The sequence below is a fragment of the Zonotrichia leucophrys genome, chromosome Z, assembly GCF_028769735.1.
Source record: "Zonotrichia leucophrys gambelii isolate GWCS_2022_RI chromosome Z, RI_Zleu_2.0, whole genome shotgun sequence".
NCBI lineage: Eukaryota > Metazoa > Chordata > Aves > Passeriformes > Passerellidae > Zonotrichia > Zonotrichia leucophrys.
In genome coordinates, this window is record NC_088200.1 from 69,091,766 (window position 1) to 69,106,386 (window position 14,621).

At 42.6% G+C, this 14,621-nt stretch overlaps 1 protein-coding gene across 2 annotated transcripts in view; it reads right to left on the bottom strand.

The window, feature by feature from the left end:
- Window positions 1-7,351, bottom strand: part of KCNN2 (potassium calcium-activated channel subfamily N member 2) — a 71,924-nt gene extending 64,573 nt beyond the window's left edge. For both annotated transcript variants that reach the window (XM_064736152.1, XM_064736153.1), the window contains exons 1-2: window positions 6,182-7,351; window positions 5,914-6,009 (exon numbers count right to left, since the gene is read on the bottom strand). In XM_064736152.1, coding sequence (XP_064592222.1) covers window positions 5,914-6,009; window positions 6,182-7,351 — 1,266 coding nt within the window. The remainder of the gene's footprint in view (window positions 1-5,913; window positions 6,010-6,181) is intronic.
- Between the last annotated feature and the right edge of the window lie 7,270 nt (window positions 7,352-14,621).

The window sequence follows — 14,621 nt, forward strand, 5'->3', positions numbered from 1 at the left end:
CTAACAGTGACAATCACATACCTTCTCACACCTCATAATGCATTGTTATGTCTTGAAAAACTTCTAACAGCCTCACTAAAAAATGGCTGGAACAACACCAGATATAAATAAATAACTCTAGGTATAGCCGGACCAACCACTCAGTGTACTGACCACCACGTACCACCTCCTTCGATTTAATGAAGCCTGTTGGAAATAGAGACATAATATATGTTTAACCTTATTGCCCCTTCCAAGGCTGATCACCATTAAAGGATTTTCAAGCCTGGCTTCCATGCCATACGCATTCCACTGCTGCTTCTCCGAGACAACAGGAACGTGCAGTGTTTCCTACATCAACAGGATCTGCACATAAAGCTATCAAAAATGTACTGAACAGAACTGAAACTTAGCGTTTTCACAAAAATACTCTACAGTGTTAACTTGACAGATATGCTGTTAATTTGTCAAATACAGTGACATTGGATTCCTGTGTGATTCCTTGGATTCCTGTGTGATTTTCTGCTGTTCATTACAGAAGTGAAATGTGTATTAAATTTAATTGGTAAAGGGGAATTTTTGAATCTGCACATGAAGTTATTGTATCCTTGATCAACTTCGTCACAATGACTTTGTTGTTGCTTGACTCAAAATTTACTGGAATAATTAGAAAAAAAAATCACTAATTGTTAAGAGACCTCAGATCGGGCTAAGTAACACTCTAAGTTCATTTTTTGATTTGCAGCAGTTTTTCATTAGACTTGCTCTGTGCTCTTGGTCTAACTCATTCATTTCTTAAGCTGAAGATTTAGTCTGTGTGAGCAATCCCTGATGCTTCAATACACCAAAGCAAAAACACGGTGAACTCCACACAAAGTCAAAAGATTGCCAGCAAGACAATGAAATACACATGTACCACTCCAGTGAAGGCGAAACAATGACATGGATAGAAACAAATAAATAACAGTTAAATAAAAATAAATAAGTTTGTCTGTAGAAGAACATTACTTCTTATGAGAAGAAACTGTAAGGGATTTAACAGTTCACAAATGCATAATTTTTACCGTAAAACTTTCCACTGATGCCAGTAAAATAATGAAACTCCCATAAACTGTGCTTATTATCATCATGCCTTATGGGATGTATTTGCATAATGAATAGGTATTATGTTGTTATTACCATTCTTTTCTGTTACCTGATACTGCTTGTTCCATTTTTTCAAGTTTTCAGGCACAGGGAAAAGATTCTTGATTCTTCAGGAAGACATTTGGGCTCTCAGCTGTGGTAATTTCATAGAAAGGTAATGACAACTGAAAATGTTTCACTCCAAATCTATCAGTAGCACATTATTATCCCATCACTTCAGAACCATTGGGATGGACGTTGCTTTCTCCCTGCAGCTCTGTGACGCTCGGCTATGCAAGCAATAATAACTTAACCTTAACCTTGGAGTCTGCAAGCCTTTCCACGGGTGTTCTATCAAAGTATGAACTAGCAATACATTTCAAATGTGGTTAGAAACTTCAGCAGATACACACACGCACATATACACAAGACTTCTATTAGCTTTAACAAATACCAACAACTTTCATGTTTTTGCATGAGTGACAGCATCTGTATCAGGGAAAAGAAAAAGAAGCCCAGATGCTGTCTGAGACAGCACAGGTTAGCAATACTCAGGTTACTATTATTCAGGACAGGCAGAATGTTTATTTACAGAAAGGGTACACTAAGCAGTCCAGCATTAAAGAAGTGTTCCAGTGGATATAATTTTCCACTGACCACCATCTCTCAAGAGATACTCAGCTGTGGTGGAATGCTCAACAAAAGGCATTAAAGACCTCCGAATGGCAGTCTCACAGACTTGTGATTTAATCCTTTTGCTCTTCTTAATACAAGAAATTGTCAGTACTAGTTCAGAGGTGCATAGTTAAAAAGCATTTCTATCTCTAGCCATACTAGAGATAGGCAGAAAGGTCCATTTTAAAATAAAATTTTAAAAACCACAGATTTACCTTGTAAACTACCACTCAAAACTTTCTTAAATTCCATTTTATTTATGAATTGAATTCCACTAGAGAAATGTGGAATGGAACAGTAAGTTCTAAAGAATGCAATTTTAATTATGTTACATACTGCCTCTGCTTTAATTATGTAAAATAGTATTAAGTAACAAACTGTTTATGCATGAAGTGGATAATTAATACATCAAAAAATATTATGATAACTGGGTAATGTTGTCTTTTTAGCTCTTCCCTCTTTCACCTCATCAAACTCTCAACTGGAGTAACAGTCAGAGAAATACCTGTTCCAGGCTGGGGTAATGATGAATTACATTTTTCCTGTTGATCTTTCAAACACAAAGCACTTGTTCTGAAGAACTGAATCAACAACCACACAGGCCTGGAGAGGGAGCAATGCATATTTCATTATCTCCCAAGTGTAATGTTTTTAACAGCATTATAGGCACAACAAAAAAATGGAGCAAAAACTGAACACACATTTTGGGGTTATCACTAGCCTCAACTCCAACTCTGTTACTCATTAGGACTTTTTCTAGAAGGGGGAAGGATGTGACGCAAACTTGCCCACAATTTTTATCCTCTTTTTGGGAAATGCCAAATTAAGCTATGAATTAACAATTGAACCCAACTGTTTTCAACTGACTTTGATTGTATTTTTAATACTAATTCGCATTCTTTAAAATTCATAACAGCTCACATTTTTACTCCTGGAGTCTGGCTAGTACAGCGCCATACCTGAAAACATATTTGTGGGAAATGCTTAAACAGTTCCAGCATTTCACAAAGACTGCTCAGCATCCCCGCAGTTAGCCTTGCCTAAGCAGTGCAGTTCGCACCCTTCTGGAGAGTTTGCTGTGCGCTCTGGGGCAGCCGCGCGGGTCCCGGTTCCGACGGCGGGCGGGACGCGCGGAGCTGTCTGCGGTGCTGAACCGGAGGCGGCCACGGCGCCCCGGCCGCACCCGGGGGGCTCCGGCGCCCCACCGCACACACACCGCGGCCTGGCCGCGGGAACGGACGGGAACCCACTCGTCTTACGCTGCTGTATCACTTCCCGCCTTGGGAAGAATCCTGGCAAACCTTTATAAACTTCTCTCCCAACTCCCTTAAAAAGAGAGGAGCAAGTCTGGGGCAGATAAACTCCGGAGACTGGTTTAACTGGCTGACTTTTCAAAACAAAGCAATGTCACTTCAAGAGAAGACTAAAGCCACCTGCTGTGCTTCTAGGCACTGTCCCATGGACATCCTTGCAGCATGGCTGTTTGATCTTCCTACCAATAAATCAAGGTCAAAGACTACTGAAAAGAATGAAAAAGCTGACTTCCATTTGCCAGCATTCTAGGTCAACAGTAGTTTTTCAGTCAGAATTTATCCTGCACTCAGTAATAATCACTAAACTGTCAGCTCTGTATTTCCCAACATTTTTCTTTGCCTCATGCTTTGTAGAAAAATCCACTTATGCAAAGGTTAGTTTGCTCCCGTACGAAAGGGAGCTGCAAGCTGAATACACCACAGCTGCAAGCTGAATACAGCCACCTTCTTCTCTTCAATGGAACAAATTTTCCTCTCTCAATGAATTCCTGCTTATTTACACTATAACAAATATTTAAGTATGTTTCAGACAATAATCAGAAAAGAATGTTTCAACGGCAACAGGACTGACAAACAGTTGGTGCAAAAATCCTCCAGGACACAACCAACCAGCTGTGGGCTCTGTTCTGCAGACGTTATTCATTCTTCTGCACAGAGCAGAACGTTTGCTTGAATTAATGACACATCTGCCTTCAGAAAACAGTCTGCTTTAAAGGTTTTTTAAAAAACATTACATTATCACGGTTACACAATATCTTCTTTTGCCTGGAGAACATTATGTTCTTAGCCAAGGGATTGTAAAGATATATTTTCTCCCCAGGTGTCTAGTGCAACATAGATTTTATTACCATAGAATTGACATAGCCTTTGTCCTGCACTCATCATCATATTTTTTAAAAGTCAAGTGCAAGAAAAACACACTATGCTTAAATTCAAAAGAGAGCAGATATCTAACAGCTAGAGAAGGTACTACATCCTTTCCTTCCAAACTCCTTGTGACAGAGAAGTTCTCTTTATTTTTGATGTGAATGACAGAACCTCTTGAAGCTGCAGCTCCTCCAGGCACTGTCATGACTACTGCAGTTTCTGGTGTCTCTCATTCTGAAATATGGGTATTTCAGTTTTACAGGCAGGTATACTTGTCCTCTGTCCAGCAGCACTGAAAACTACATTAAGCGTGATTAAGCCATATGATTGCACAACTCCTGCCATGAAGTTGCATACATGACGAAGTTCTTTAAAATGATCAGTTTAAAAAACCAACCAAAATGGAATGACAATTAAAAAAAAATATTTCTTTTCTGATCCATAAGGGATCTGATTCCTAAGACAGTGAAAATTTTTAAATCCTTACCTGAAAAAACCCAACAAACTATTGAATCTTGGAGTAACTATTCAGTATAAGCTGAGGTACCTGCATGGACCTACAACTATTTCATTTTCATTCAACTATTTCATTCAACCATTTATCTTTCATAAAATTCTTCATTTAAAGTTTCTGAAAAATGCATAGAATATTTTAAACATTTGGAGAGGGCTTGTTTTATGCTTTGCTGTTCATGCCTGAAGAAATATTATGGAAAGATACACCAGATAAGGCTCCCACACTGCAGGAGTGCTACTTATTTATTTTTATACTGATGAAGAAACCTGTTCTTCAGTAGTCCTGTAGTTTATAAATTTGCTCTCTCTCCAGAACACTTGTTTATTCAATACAATATCATTAAAAAGCTTTTAATATCTTTGACATTAATGCAGAAAACTCGGGTTCTGAGCCAGGAAAAGAAGTTTTGCATGTGCAAAGACCGTACAACATGATTCAATTTGGCAAAAAGTCTTCCATGGCACAATACTTTTCAAACACTACCCTTAGTAGACCATGTACCATTTCATATTGAAGCTACATGCTTTCATTTGCACAGAAGAAGAATTGTACTGTATAATGCTTGAGTTTTTACTTTTTATTTAACTGAATGGTACCACTGGAAAAGTCTTCATTGCCCTTGAAACCTGACATTTCAGTCTTCAGCTCAAGGAGTCTCTGAAAAAGCAAACGCACTATATCTATGAGTAAGATTATTTTTCCCTTCAAAACTTTGAATTCTGTCTGTTGTACCCTTTGGTTGAGCTGAAATGCTGCATTTTAATTTCTTGGTCGAAAAAAATGCAACTGAAATTAGGACTAAGTCACCTGGACAGAACCTGCGACAGTACCTGTGAGGTTTATTCTATAGTTTTGACCATTATGTTCCTATTACCTTTAGCCCTATCCTTCCTAACACTTTTCTCTGGTCACATTCCTAGACACTACAGCATTAAATAAAACAAGTCAAATATCAATCATCCCCCTCCTTTTAAACACTCTCCTAGAGTACACTCCTATTTCAGACAGCTCACTGAGGATTACATACCTTGCACAGAGAAGACCATTAACCTTACTGTCAAGAGAAAACGCACAACATGAAATTTAGTCACTGAAAAATAAAAGACTATTGCTGCACATCTGCTGCAGGAGACGACAGGCACATCACCTAGAAAGCAGGTTATAACCTTAAGGCTAGGCAGTCCTATAGCACAACAGTCTCTAGCAGGCAGAATTCCCTAGCAGGCAAAGCTTCCTGGCTGCTCTCTGCCCGTCGTTTGGTGCCCGTCTCCGGGGCTGAGGTCCATTCACCAACTTCGGCAGCCTTGCAGAGACCACGCTTGCTTTCTAAAGCGGCAGGACGCGCCCAGTACTTACCAGCACAGCTCCCCTGGACAAACCGCCTCGCACCCCCACCTAAGCCAGCCACGCTCCCTGACCCACAGAAGGAAACGTTACCTGGATTTCTCTTGCGTGGTACACGATGATGAGCCCGAGCAGGATAATCGTGGAGAGGCTAATAAGGCATTTCAGAGCGAGGGAATACAGAGACTCCTGCAAGAGAAAGACACCGCCGTTCCTCAGAGAACCCACGCGCGGGCCGCTCCGCCGCACCGCCACCCCGGCCCGAGGAGGCGGCCGGCGGCACCGGACAGCGGGGACACCACGGCACGGGGACGGGGAGGGGGCCGCGGGCGGCGGGACCGGCTGCCGCCTGAGCTGATACCTTGGTGTAGGCGCCCCAGGAGAGTTCGGTCTCGATGACCATGACGACGATGCCGAACATGCCGAAGATGAGCGCGTAGTCGCTCAGGCGCTTACGCTTCTCGAAGAGAGCCCGGCGGTGTCCCAGCTTGTAGCCGATGTTCTGGTTCTTCTTCTTGCTGGACTTGCCCCCGCCGTTGTTGGAGCTTCCCGTGCCGGGGCCGGGGCCGGGGCCGGGGCCGGCGGAGCTGTACAGCGCCAGGTTGTTGGAGTTGTTGTGTTCGGGCTTGGAGACCACGATCTCAGGGGCGGCGGGGCTGCCGGCGGCGGGGGCAGAGCCGGCGGCAGCGGCGGCGGGGCTGGCGAGTGGCGCCTGGAGAGGCTGCGACTCGGAGTCCAGATCGTGCAGGTTCCTGCGGGACGAGCTCAGGTTGCTGAGCGGCCGCATGACGCCGCCGTTGTACCTGCAGCTGCTCATGGCTATTTCGGTGAAGGGGTTGCTCTCCCGGCGTTGCTGCTGCTGGTGATGGTGGTGGTGATGGTGATGGTGATGATGATGGTGAGTGCTGCTGCTGCTGACACTGCTGCTGGGGCTGGCTGCCTGCTGCTGCTGCAGGCTATGGCACTGGTGGTACTGGGAATATTGGTGAGGCTGTCTGGACGCGCCAGCATGGCTGGACGGGGTGAACTCGCTGACGTTCAGCTGGCTGCCGTGCCGGGAGGAGGCGGCGGAAGACAGCGGCGAGGAGTGCGTCCGAAAGGCGCCCGAAAGCGGCGAGGAGGCGCGGAGCAGCAGGGGCAGGTTATCCCCCGCGGCTGCCGCAGCAGCCCCGTAGTAGGCGCAGTTGTTGCACTGGAGGCACGGGCTTTGCTGCTGCTGCTGCTGCTGCTGGAGGCTCTGCTTGTCCTGGCCGTGCTGCTGGCAGTGCGGCGGCGCCGGCGGGCGCTGCTGCTGCTGTTGCTGTTGCTGGTGCTGCTGCTGCTGCTCGGGGCCGAAGCCCGCCGGGAAGTGGCGCGGCGGGTCCATGCCGGGGCCGTTAAAGCCGCAGGAGGACCGGGCGGTGGTGCACCCTGCGCAATGCGTGACGGTCGGCAGGGGAGCGTCCTGCTGCCGCCACGACGGGCCCATCCCGGCTCCCGTAGAATCCAGCCGCCGCGTCCGATTGGTCGGGCGCACCAAAACAACGGGCATCACGTCACCTGGCGGGGGCGGAGCGGCCGCGCCGTCAGTGGGGGGCGCGGGGCCCCCGCCCGCGGGGATCCCGCCTCCCGCCCCCCGCAGGTGAGGGCTGCCCTCGCCCCCCGCCCGCCCCGCCCGCGCCGCGGAAACCCGGGGCTTCCCGGGGGCGGGGAGCGCTCTCGCTCCCGGGATCTCCCCCGCCTGTCGGCGAAGGGGCTCCGCCGCGGCTCTCCCCGGCGGCTCTCCCTGGCTCCCCACTCACATCTGCGCCGTCTCCGGAACATGGGCGCCGCGTCGCGCTCCGGAGCTGTCCAGCAGCGCCGCCGCCGCCGCCGCCCTGCAAAACACAGCGTCGGGCTCTCTCCGCGCCCGCCGCCCCGGGCCGCGGAGGGCTGGAAGGGGCCGCGGCCGCGGCGCGGGGCGGGGAGCCCTTCCCGGCACATCCCGGGCCTGTCACGAAGGACGGGTGGGGGGGACGCGCGGCTTCTGCCGGCTGCTCCTTCTTCCCTCAGCCGAAGGAGGGAGAGGCGCAGCCGGGGCGTGAGGCCAGCGGCAGCCGGGGGAGGTTCGAGGGCTGCAGACCTGCTCCGCCGGGTCGGCAGGAGCTGTACCGTGAAACGGGGCCGGTGTCACTGAGTAGGTCCCCTCCGTCTCCGGCTCCCTGCCATGCACTGCCTGAAGTTGGTTCTCCGCTGCCATTTTGCCTTTTCCCCTTTCTCTGCCTCTCAAGCCCCCACTGAGTAATCTGCTCTGGCAGCTCCGTTAGGCAGAGACATGTCTGCATCAGGTAAAGTCTGCTTTCTGCATTTATTTAAGGAAAGATTATTTAAGGAAAGAATTATGAAAATGAGAAGTGGTTTACCTTGTTACAGCTGTGTCATTCCTGTCAGCTGTCAACTAGGCAAGACTATAAGAGAGGGGTTTTTTGTTGTTTTTTTTTTTTTTTCCCCAGACAATATTTGATACCATGGAAGACTTCCTTACATCTTTAATTTCTCGGCAATGTTAAAGACAAAATCCACCAAGCCTTTCTAGGATAAAAGCCCGCATCCTTATAATTTCTGTGTCTCCTGTGACATTCAATTTCCTTTGAAATCCTTACATGAGTTGTAGGTTAGAAAGATGAGTGAGGCAGTGTCATTAGCAACGTTTTAAAATATGCTCTGTTATAAAATTTTAAAGTTAATTCCTAATCAATATGTAGCTTTTAAAGCAAGCACATGTATCACCCACACATTGAAACAACCCTCACTAATGTGGTAAATATCATGTGTTACAGTATAGATAAATTATTTACAGACAGACCAAAATTCAGTTATCTTTACATAGCATGTTATTTTGAAAAGCACTCAAAAGTGGGAATATATATGATACAAAAAATCATAATGTCTTGTGATAAAAAAAAAATGTCTTACAACCAAGTTTTGAATGGAAATCTACACACACTTCATTCCACAAATGATAAAATACTTTCATTTTTAAGTTACACGGAAGTATATCTGGATGCTCAAGATTGCACTAATTTCCCTGAACACCAACAGCCAAGATAAATGGTGCTTTTATTCTTAAGAATGAACAGGCTATTTAGTGCAGCTTCAGATATTCCATTTTCTTTGGAAAAACATGGACTGTACTTCTTTCTTGCTTGTCCCATTTTTGCCTGTTTTTTGAAATACACATGAATCTCAGGAATCTTTGGAAATTAAAATCCCAGGGAACCTGGGCTTCTACTGTCTTGCTGAACCATGGTTTCAAAATACATGTTTTGTGAACTAGGTAAAAATTAGATAGGCGAGGTTCCATCTTTCCTTTTCTGTTTATTCTGTGTCCTTAATTTTTCTTAAAGGTACTTTCTTTTAAGCTTTCATTTTACCAGGATATAAATGCTCATGACCTAGTTTACCTTGAAAAGCCTTTTAAGAAATTTGTAAATATCCATGTTTTATTTAGAAGTCACCAAGGCTCTGTCCTGTAACTTAATCTACTCTGATCATGGAAGCTTATATTAGAATTGTGAAAAAGAAGAAAAAAAATCTTTTTAAGGTCTTGTTATACTAAAATATCTGATATCTTTATGTGGGGAAATATATGATATCTGTGTGAGGAAATGATCACATTTGTTTTCTAATTCATATATACAAGTCACAAGTCCCAAATGTTATACCTCTGCTTCTGCTATCCTGTTTATTTGTTGAAATGCAAGGACAGTGCTGTTACAAGCTTTTAGACTTTTAGTCTACTGTCTTGTTCATTGTGTGAATAAAGAAAAATGAATATTCCCATGTCTAACACAAGAGGTCATACTCATCACACAGCTTGCTGGAAAACTGATAAGCCAGTTTTCACTTTAGTCTCATTGAGCAGTCTGGGATATTTTATCACAGTTTCAAGGTATAAACTAAGACTTGTGGAGAGTTTTCATTTTCAGAGCTAAATAAACCTTCCCTGTTGTGGCATGATTAATGAGAAAGAACAGAAATTAGCTATTTGTTCTATCTTCCATTGCTAAATAATTTTGAAGTTAATTTTAAAGAATGGATGTGTTTGTTTTATGAAAAAAAAATCTATTCTTCATGCAAACTTAATTGTTACATTATTTCATATACCACACATTAATTAGTGTGGCAGCTCAGAACTGCTCAATCATGCTAACATGGCAATGGTGAACACCTATGACAGAAACATTATCTGTTTGGGATAAAACTTCGGGGTTTTCCTGCCTTTTCATCATATACTGAGTGGAACTGCTCTTACTGATTGTCTTAAGGCCTGTATCTGCTGTGCCAAAAAGGTTGATTTTACATGGGTATGTCTACATGCATGTGCATGCACACCTTAATATAAAGAGAGAAGCAGTTACTGCAGATCTCCCTTGATAATTATGATTAATGGGGATATTTGGAAAAGAGATTTTTTTTTTCCCTAACCTCTCTAATTGCAAGAACAAGATAAATACTGCCAAGCAGTATTGAGCTAAACTGTATTAACAACAGGACTGGAAACACAACAGACACAAGAAAAATTGGATTTTTGGGAGGATAAAAACCACTATGAAATATTTGAAGTGGCGTGGATCAGCTGGTCATTTGAAAAGCTCACATGGCAACATACAATGGAGATACAACAGCTACAGACAACAATAAAAGATATTAGAAAGCTACTTTGGCTGTTACCCTATTGCCCCTACTAATGCCAAGCTCCTGTAAAAATAAATGAAAATTCTGAACTCATAATAAGGTCAAAAATATAGAAATACAGTAAATAAAAGAAAGTGAAACAAAGAAAAAAGAAAAGCCAGGGAAACTCCATTCTCAAAGCATATTCTGCACAACACCTAGAGTTTTTAAGAAGTCAGCAAAGGAAAAGCCTTGTCCAATGGCAAAAAAAAAAAAAAAAACAACCAACCTGGCATTGCAGAGCTCAATATTAGACTGAAAGGTGTCATTCAGTGAAGGCAGAGTCACGATAAAAACAGAAATAACACCAGGGTAATATAGGGTTATACAAGATCATTCAAGGGTATCTATACAGCAATAAAAATGCTCTTGAGACCATACCAAATGACTGCAGTATAGCTGCTGAGACGATGGGCATGGAAACTAACTGCAGGAACCACGTGTGTAAATTACCTTTTCCATACCATCTGGCAGGGTTTTTACCCACCAGACCCTAACTTTCACCCCAGCAATGACTGGTGTCATGTAATTCTATACCCTAACTGGAATACCGCCTCTGCTGTACCTGTGCTTATTTCCTAGACCTTTTGGGAACACTCCACATTAAAGGGACAAGTAAAATACTATGACTCCATACAGATAATACAATTGTGTATTAGGAGGATGCGTGCTTTGCTGTTTCTACTTTTGATTTTATACAATTTGACTATTTCTGCACTTTCTTCTGCTTCTCCAGCAACACCACCAATGGAAATGCAAATCTGCTCCAGTTTAAAACCTTTTGTAATCTGGGATGTGTAGGATGTGGCACATAAGGACACTGGATTGACAACAGTTCTAAAACAGTAGCGAAAGTTTTCAAGGCTGGGGATATCTTCATTCATAGGGATGTAGCTTAAGAGATATCTAGAATTGCTGCATGCCTTTTGTCCAGTTAAGGGGCATTGAGGGATGGGGGTTTATTTTTTTTGTTACTAAAAGCAATTTTTATTTTTATTATACATATTGAAAATATTGAATATGGTCCAAAAAATACCTGGTAAAAGTGTTTCTTCACTTAATTCACTTTCCATTTTTTCTGGATATTTTTATGGTACTTGAAAGTCACTCACACCTAATGACTTATTTTCTTTCCTTTGCTTTTTTTTTCATTATCAAGGGATACTGCCACCTTTAAAGAATTTCATAGCTAGCTAAATGCATCAGCATTAATCGTTTTTTAGCCAGCTGATTCAGGTGCTCAGCAGGTGACTCTTAAATTATGTTTAATCAGACTACCTTTTATTATTCTCACAAATTGTTGCAGTTTTGTAACAGATAACTCAGTACAATTACTGAAATGCTAATTTAATGCATTTAAATAGTTTTTCCTATTTCAGCCTGTGCAAGAGCGCAGAGTGACTTTTAGCATGTATGGAATTATCAAGTGTAAGAATTTACTTTTAACTGTGTAGAATGTTTTTGCAGAATTTTGACCTGTTAAATCCAGTAAGACAGCACTTACATCTAAATATAAGATTATACCTTGCAGAGGTGGACGTTAGCAATGCTTTTTCTCTCTGTAAAATATGTCATCTGTGATTCGTGTAGCAACTGCTTCTAAATAATTAAATTTGCCCATGTTTAAAAATAAGGTTGTTGGGGTTTTTTTTCCCTTGTAGGTACTTAATCTTTAGTGCTCTGTTTAGCTTTAAGAACAGAATTGCTATAGATTTGTATTTTCTTTGTTCTATTTGGAAAGTTCCTTCAAGGTTACTTAATAACAGGTTCCCTTATTAGGCTGTAAAATGTGAAAGATGGACATTGCTTTTATCAGGTGTGTGTGAATGCTTTCAAATCTGTAATGGTAGGTTCTTCCAGCCAGTAACCCTCACAATTCAAAACATATAAAATGTAAGCTTCCTTCCTTGTGTTTATTGGAGGATTTTTTATTTGTTTCTGCATTCCTGATACCCTGAAAGTCTGCAATTTCTGGAGCATATTCAAATCTCCTGTTGCAGAAGTCTGTTTGTTTAGTGCTGTCATCATCACACCTAAAGTTTTATGGATGTGCTCATAGTACACACAAATTTCAATGTACATTGTGGTCCTGCTTACAGAAATTCTCTCTTTAACAAGTCTGGAAAGTTTATGCACTTGCAGAACAAATGGAAGCAGAGAAAAGATGAAAGCAAATGTTCAATTTTATGTTACCTGCAGTTACACTTCCTACTCAATATACTGTTGATTGTATTTATGTGCTTGTTTTTCTAATTTATGAAATGGCTGGTTTGAGAAATGACTTTGGGAAGAGCATCTCCTTCCTTCCTAGCTAGCTATGTCTGCAGTACTTTATTTTCTCCCCTCCTCTACCTTTCACATTACCCCTCCTTCTCACCCTTCCCTGCTGCCGAGGAAACAGTACACTTACGTTACTTGAAAGCACTTCTGAGGTGGTAGAAGACAGGGAAGCATTTATTAAAGTATGGAGTCACTCAAACACCCTCTGCTTCAAGCTGGGCCTGGCTGGGTAAACTGTACAGCTAAACAACTATTTGAAGCGATATTCCAGAACTTGATGGGAAATTTTATAAAATTGGCATTCCCTAAAGTATAATTCTTCTCACTTCTCTACTTTATCCCTTATTTCAATATTTTTCAGCTAGGGAAGAGTTAATTTTCTTCACAGTGGCTGTGTTTGGATTTGTGCTGAACACAGGGCTGATAACACAGAGATGTTTTTGTTGTTACTCAAAAGAGCTTACACAGAGCCAAGGCCTTTTCTGCTCTTTGTGCTGCCACACGGGTGAGAAGTTGGGAGTGCATGAGAGGCTGGGAGGAGACACAGCTGGGACAGGTGACCCAAACTGACCAAAGGGATTTCCAGACCATGTGACATCACGCTCAGGACATAAAGCTGGGGGGAAGAAAGAGGAAGGGGGAATGTTTGCAGCGATTTCATTTGTCTTTCCAAGCAAGCACTACGCATGATGAGGCCCTGCTCTCCTGGCGATGGCTGAACACCTGCCTCCCCATGGGAAGCAGTGAAATAATTATCTTGCTTCACTTGAGTGCATGGCTTTTGTTTTCCCTAATAAACTGTCTTTATCTCAGCTCATGAGTATTCTGGCTTTTACCCTTCCCATTCTCTTCGTAGTCTCTCTGGTGGGGGACTGAGCAAGGAGCTGCCTGGGGCTTGTTGGCTGGCTGGGGTTAAAACACAACAACTTTTACATTAAATTCTACCCTATTCAGAAAATAGAATTTCTACAGAATTACGATTAATTCCTTCCAGATGGGTAAAAAATATCTTTGCAACCCAGTGTATGAGATTAGTAGCTATTGTATTAGCAAAGTGATATTTAAAATACATATAACATAGTAGACTGCTTTAAAGAGTTTGGATAACCAGACAATTTCTCAACAGAAGAACTACTTTTTAAAAATTATTGTTCTTAAATTAAAAAAATATTATTCTTCACACATTCAAAATATATTCTACATTAGAGTAGTCCGATGTAAACATGCAAAATATATAAATAGTATGGTTTCTTCACCCTGACTAGTATTTTAGATTATTTATCTTTTCAGAAGATCAATGTGGAAAAGATCTTCCTATTTAAATTATGAAATCTCTGCTGTTACTGTTACAAAGTATGACCTGAATGTTCTTTCTCATAAAATATTACCAATATTGAAAATTTATCAGTGTTGAAGCTGGTCTAAATCAAACTAGCCTTTTCTGTCTCAAAAAGCCTGTCTTCTGGAGTAGAAAGTTTTTTGTAGAAGGAATCCATTTTCCCATTTGTGATCATTAAATAAAACATCTTCCTGTACTGTCTCAGGAAACAGCAGTGCAAGTGACAGTGTTGAAACAACAAGTCATCGAAGTCTTACACACTACTTGACCATGAAAAGTCTTTTCAAGAACAGAATTCCAGTATTCAGCAGGTCATGTTCTCTGAAGGGTGGAGCGGCAACATCTACATGTGCCTCCATGTACCTTGTTTCTAGGCCCTTGATCCCCACTCTGGAGTCTGGGGATGTGGATTCCAGCATGTAGCAACCCCAGTGTGCAGAGCTTCAGCTCATCAGAAGTGTCAACAGAGGACAGGACACGATCACAA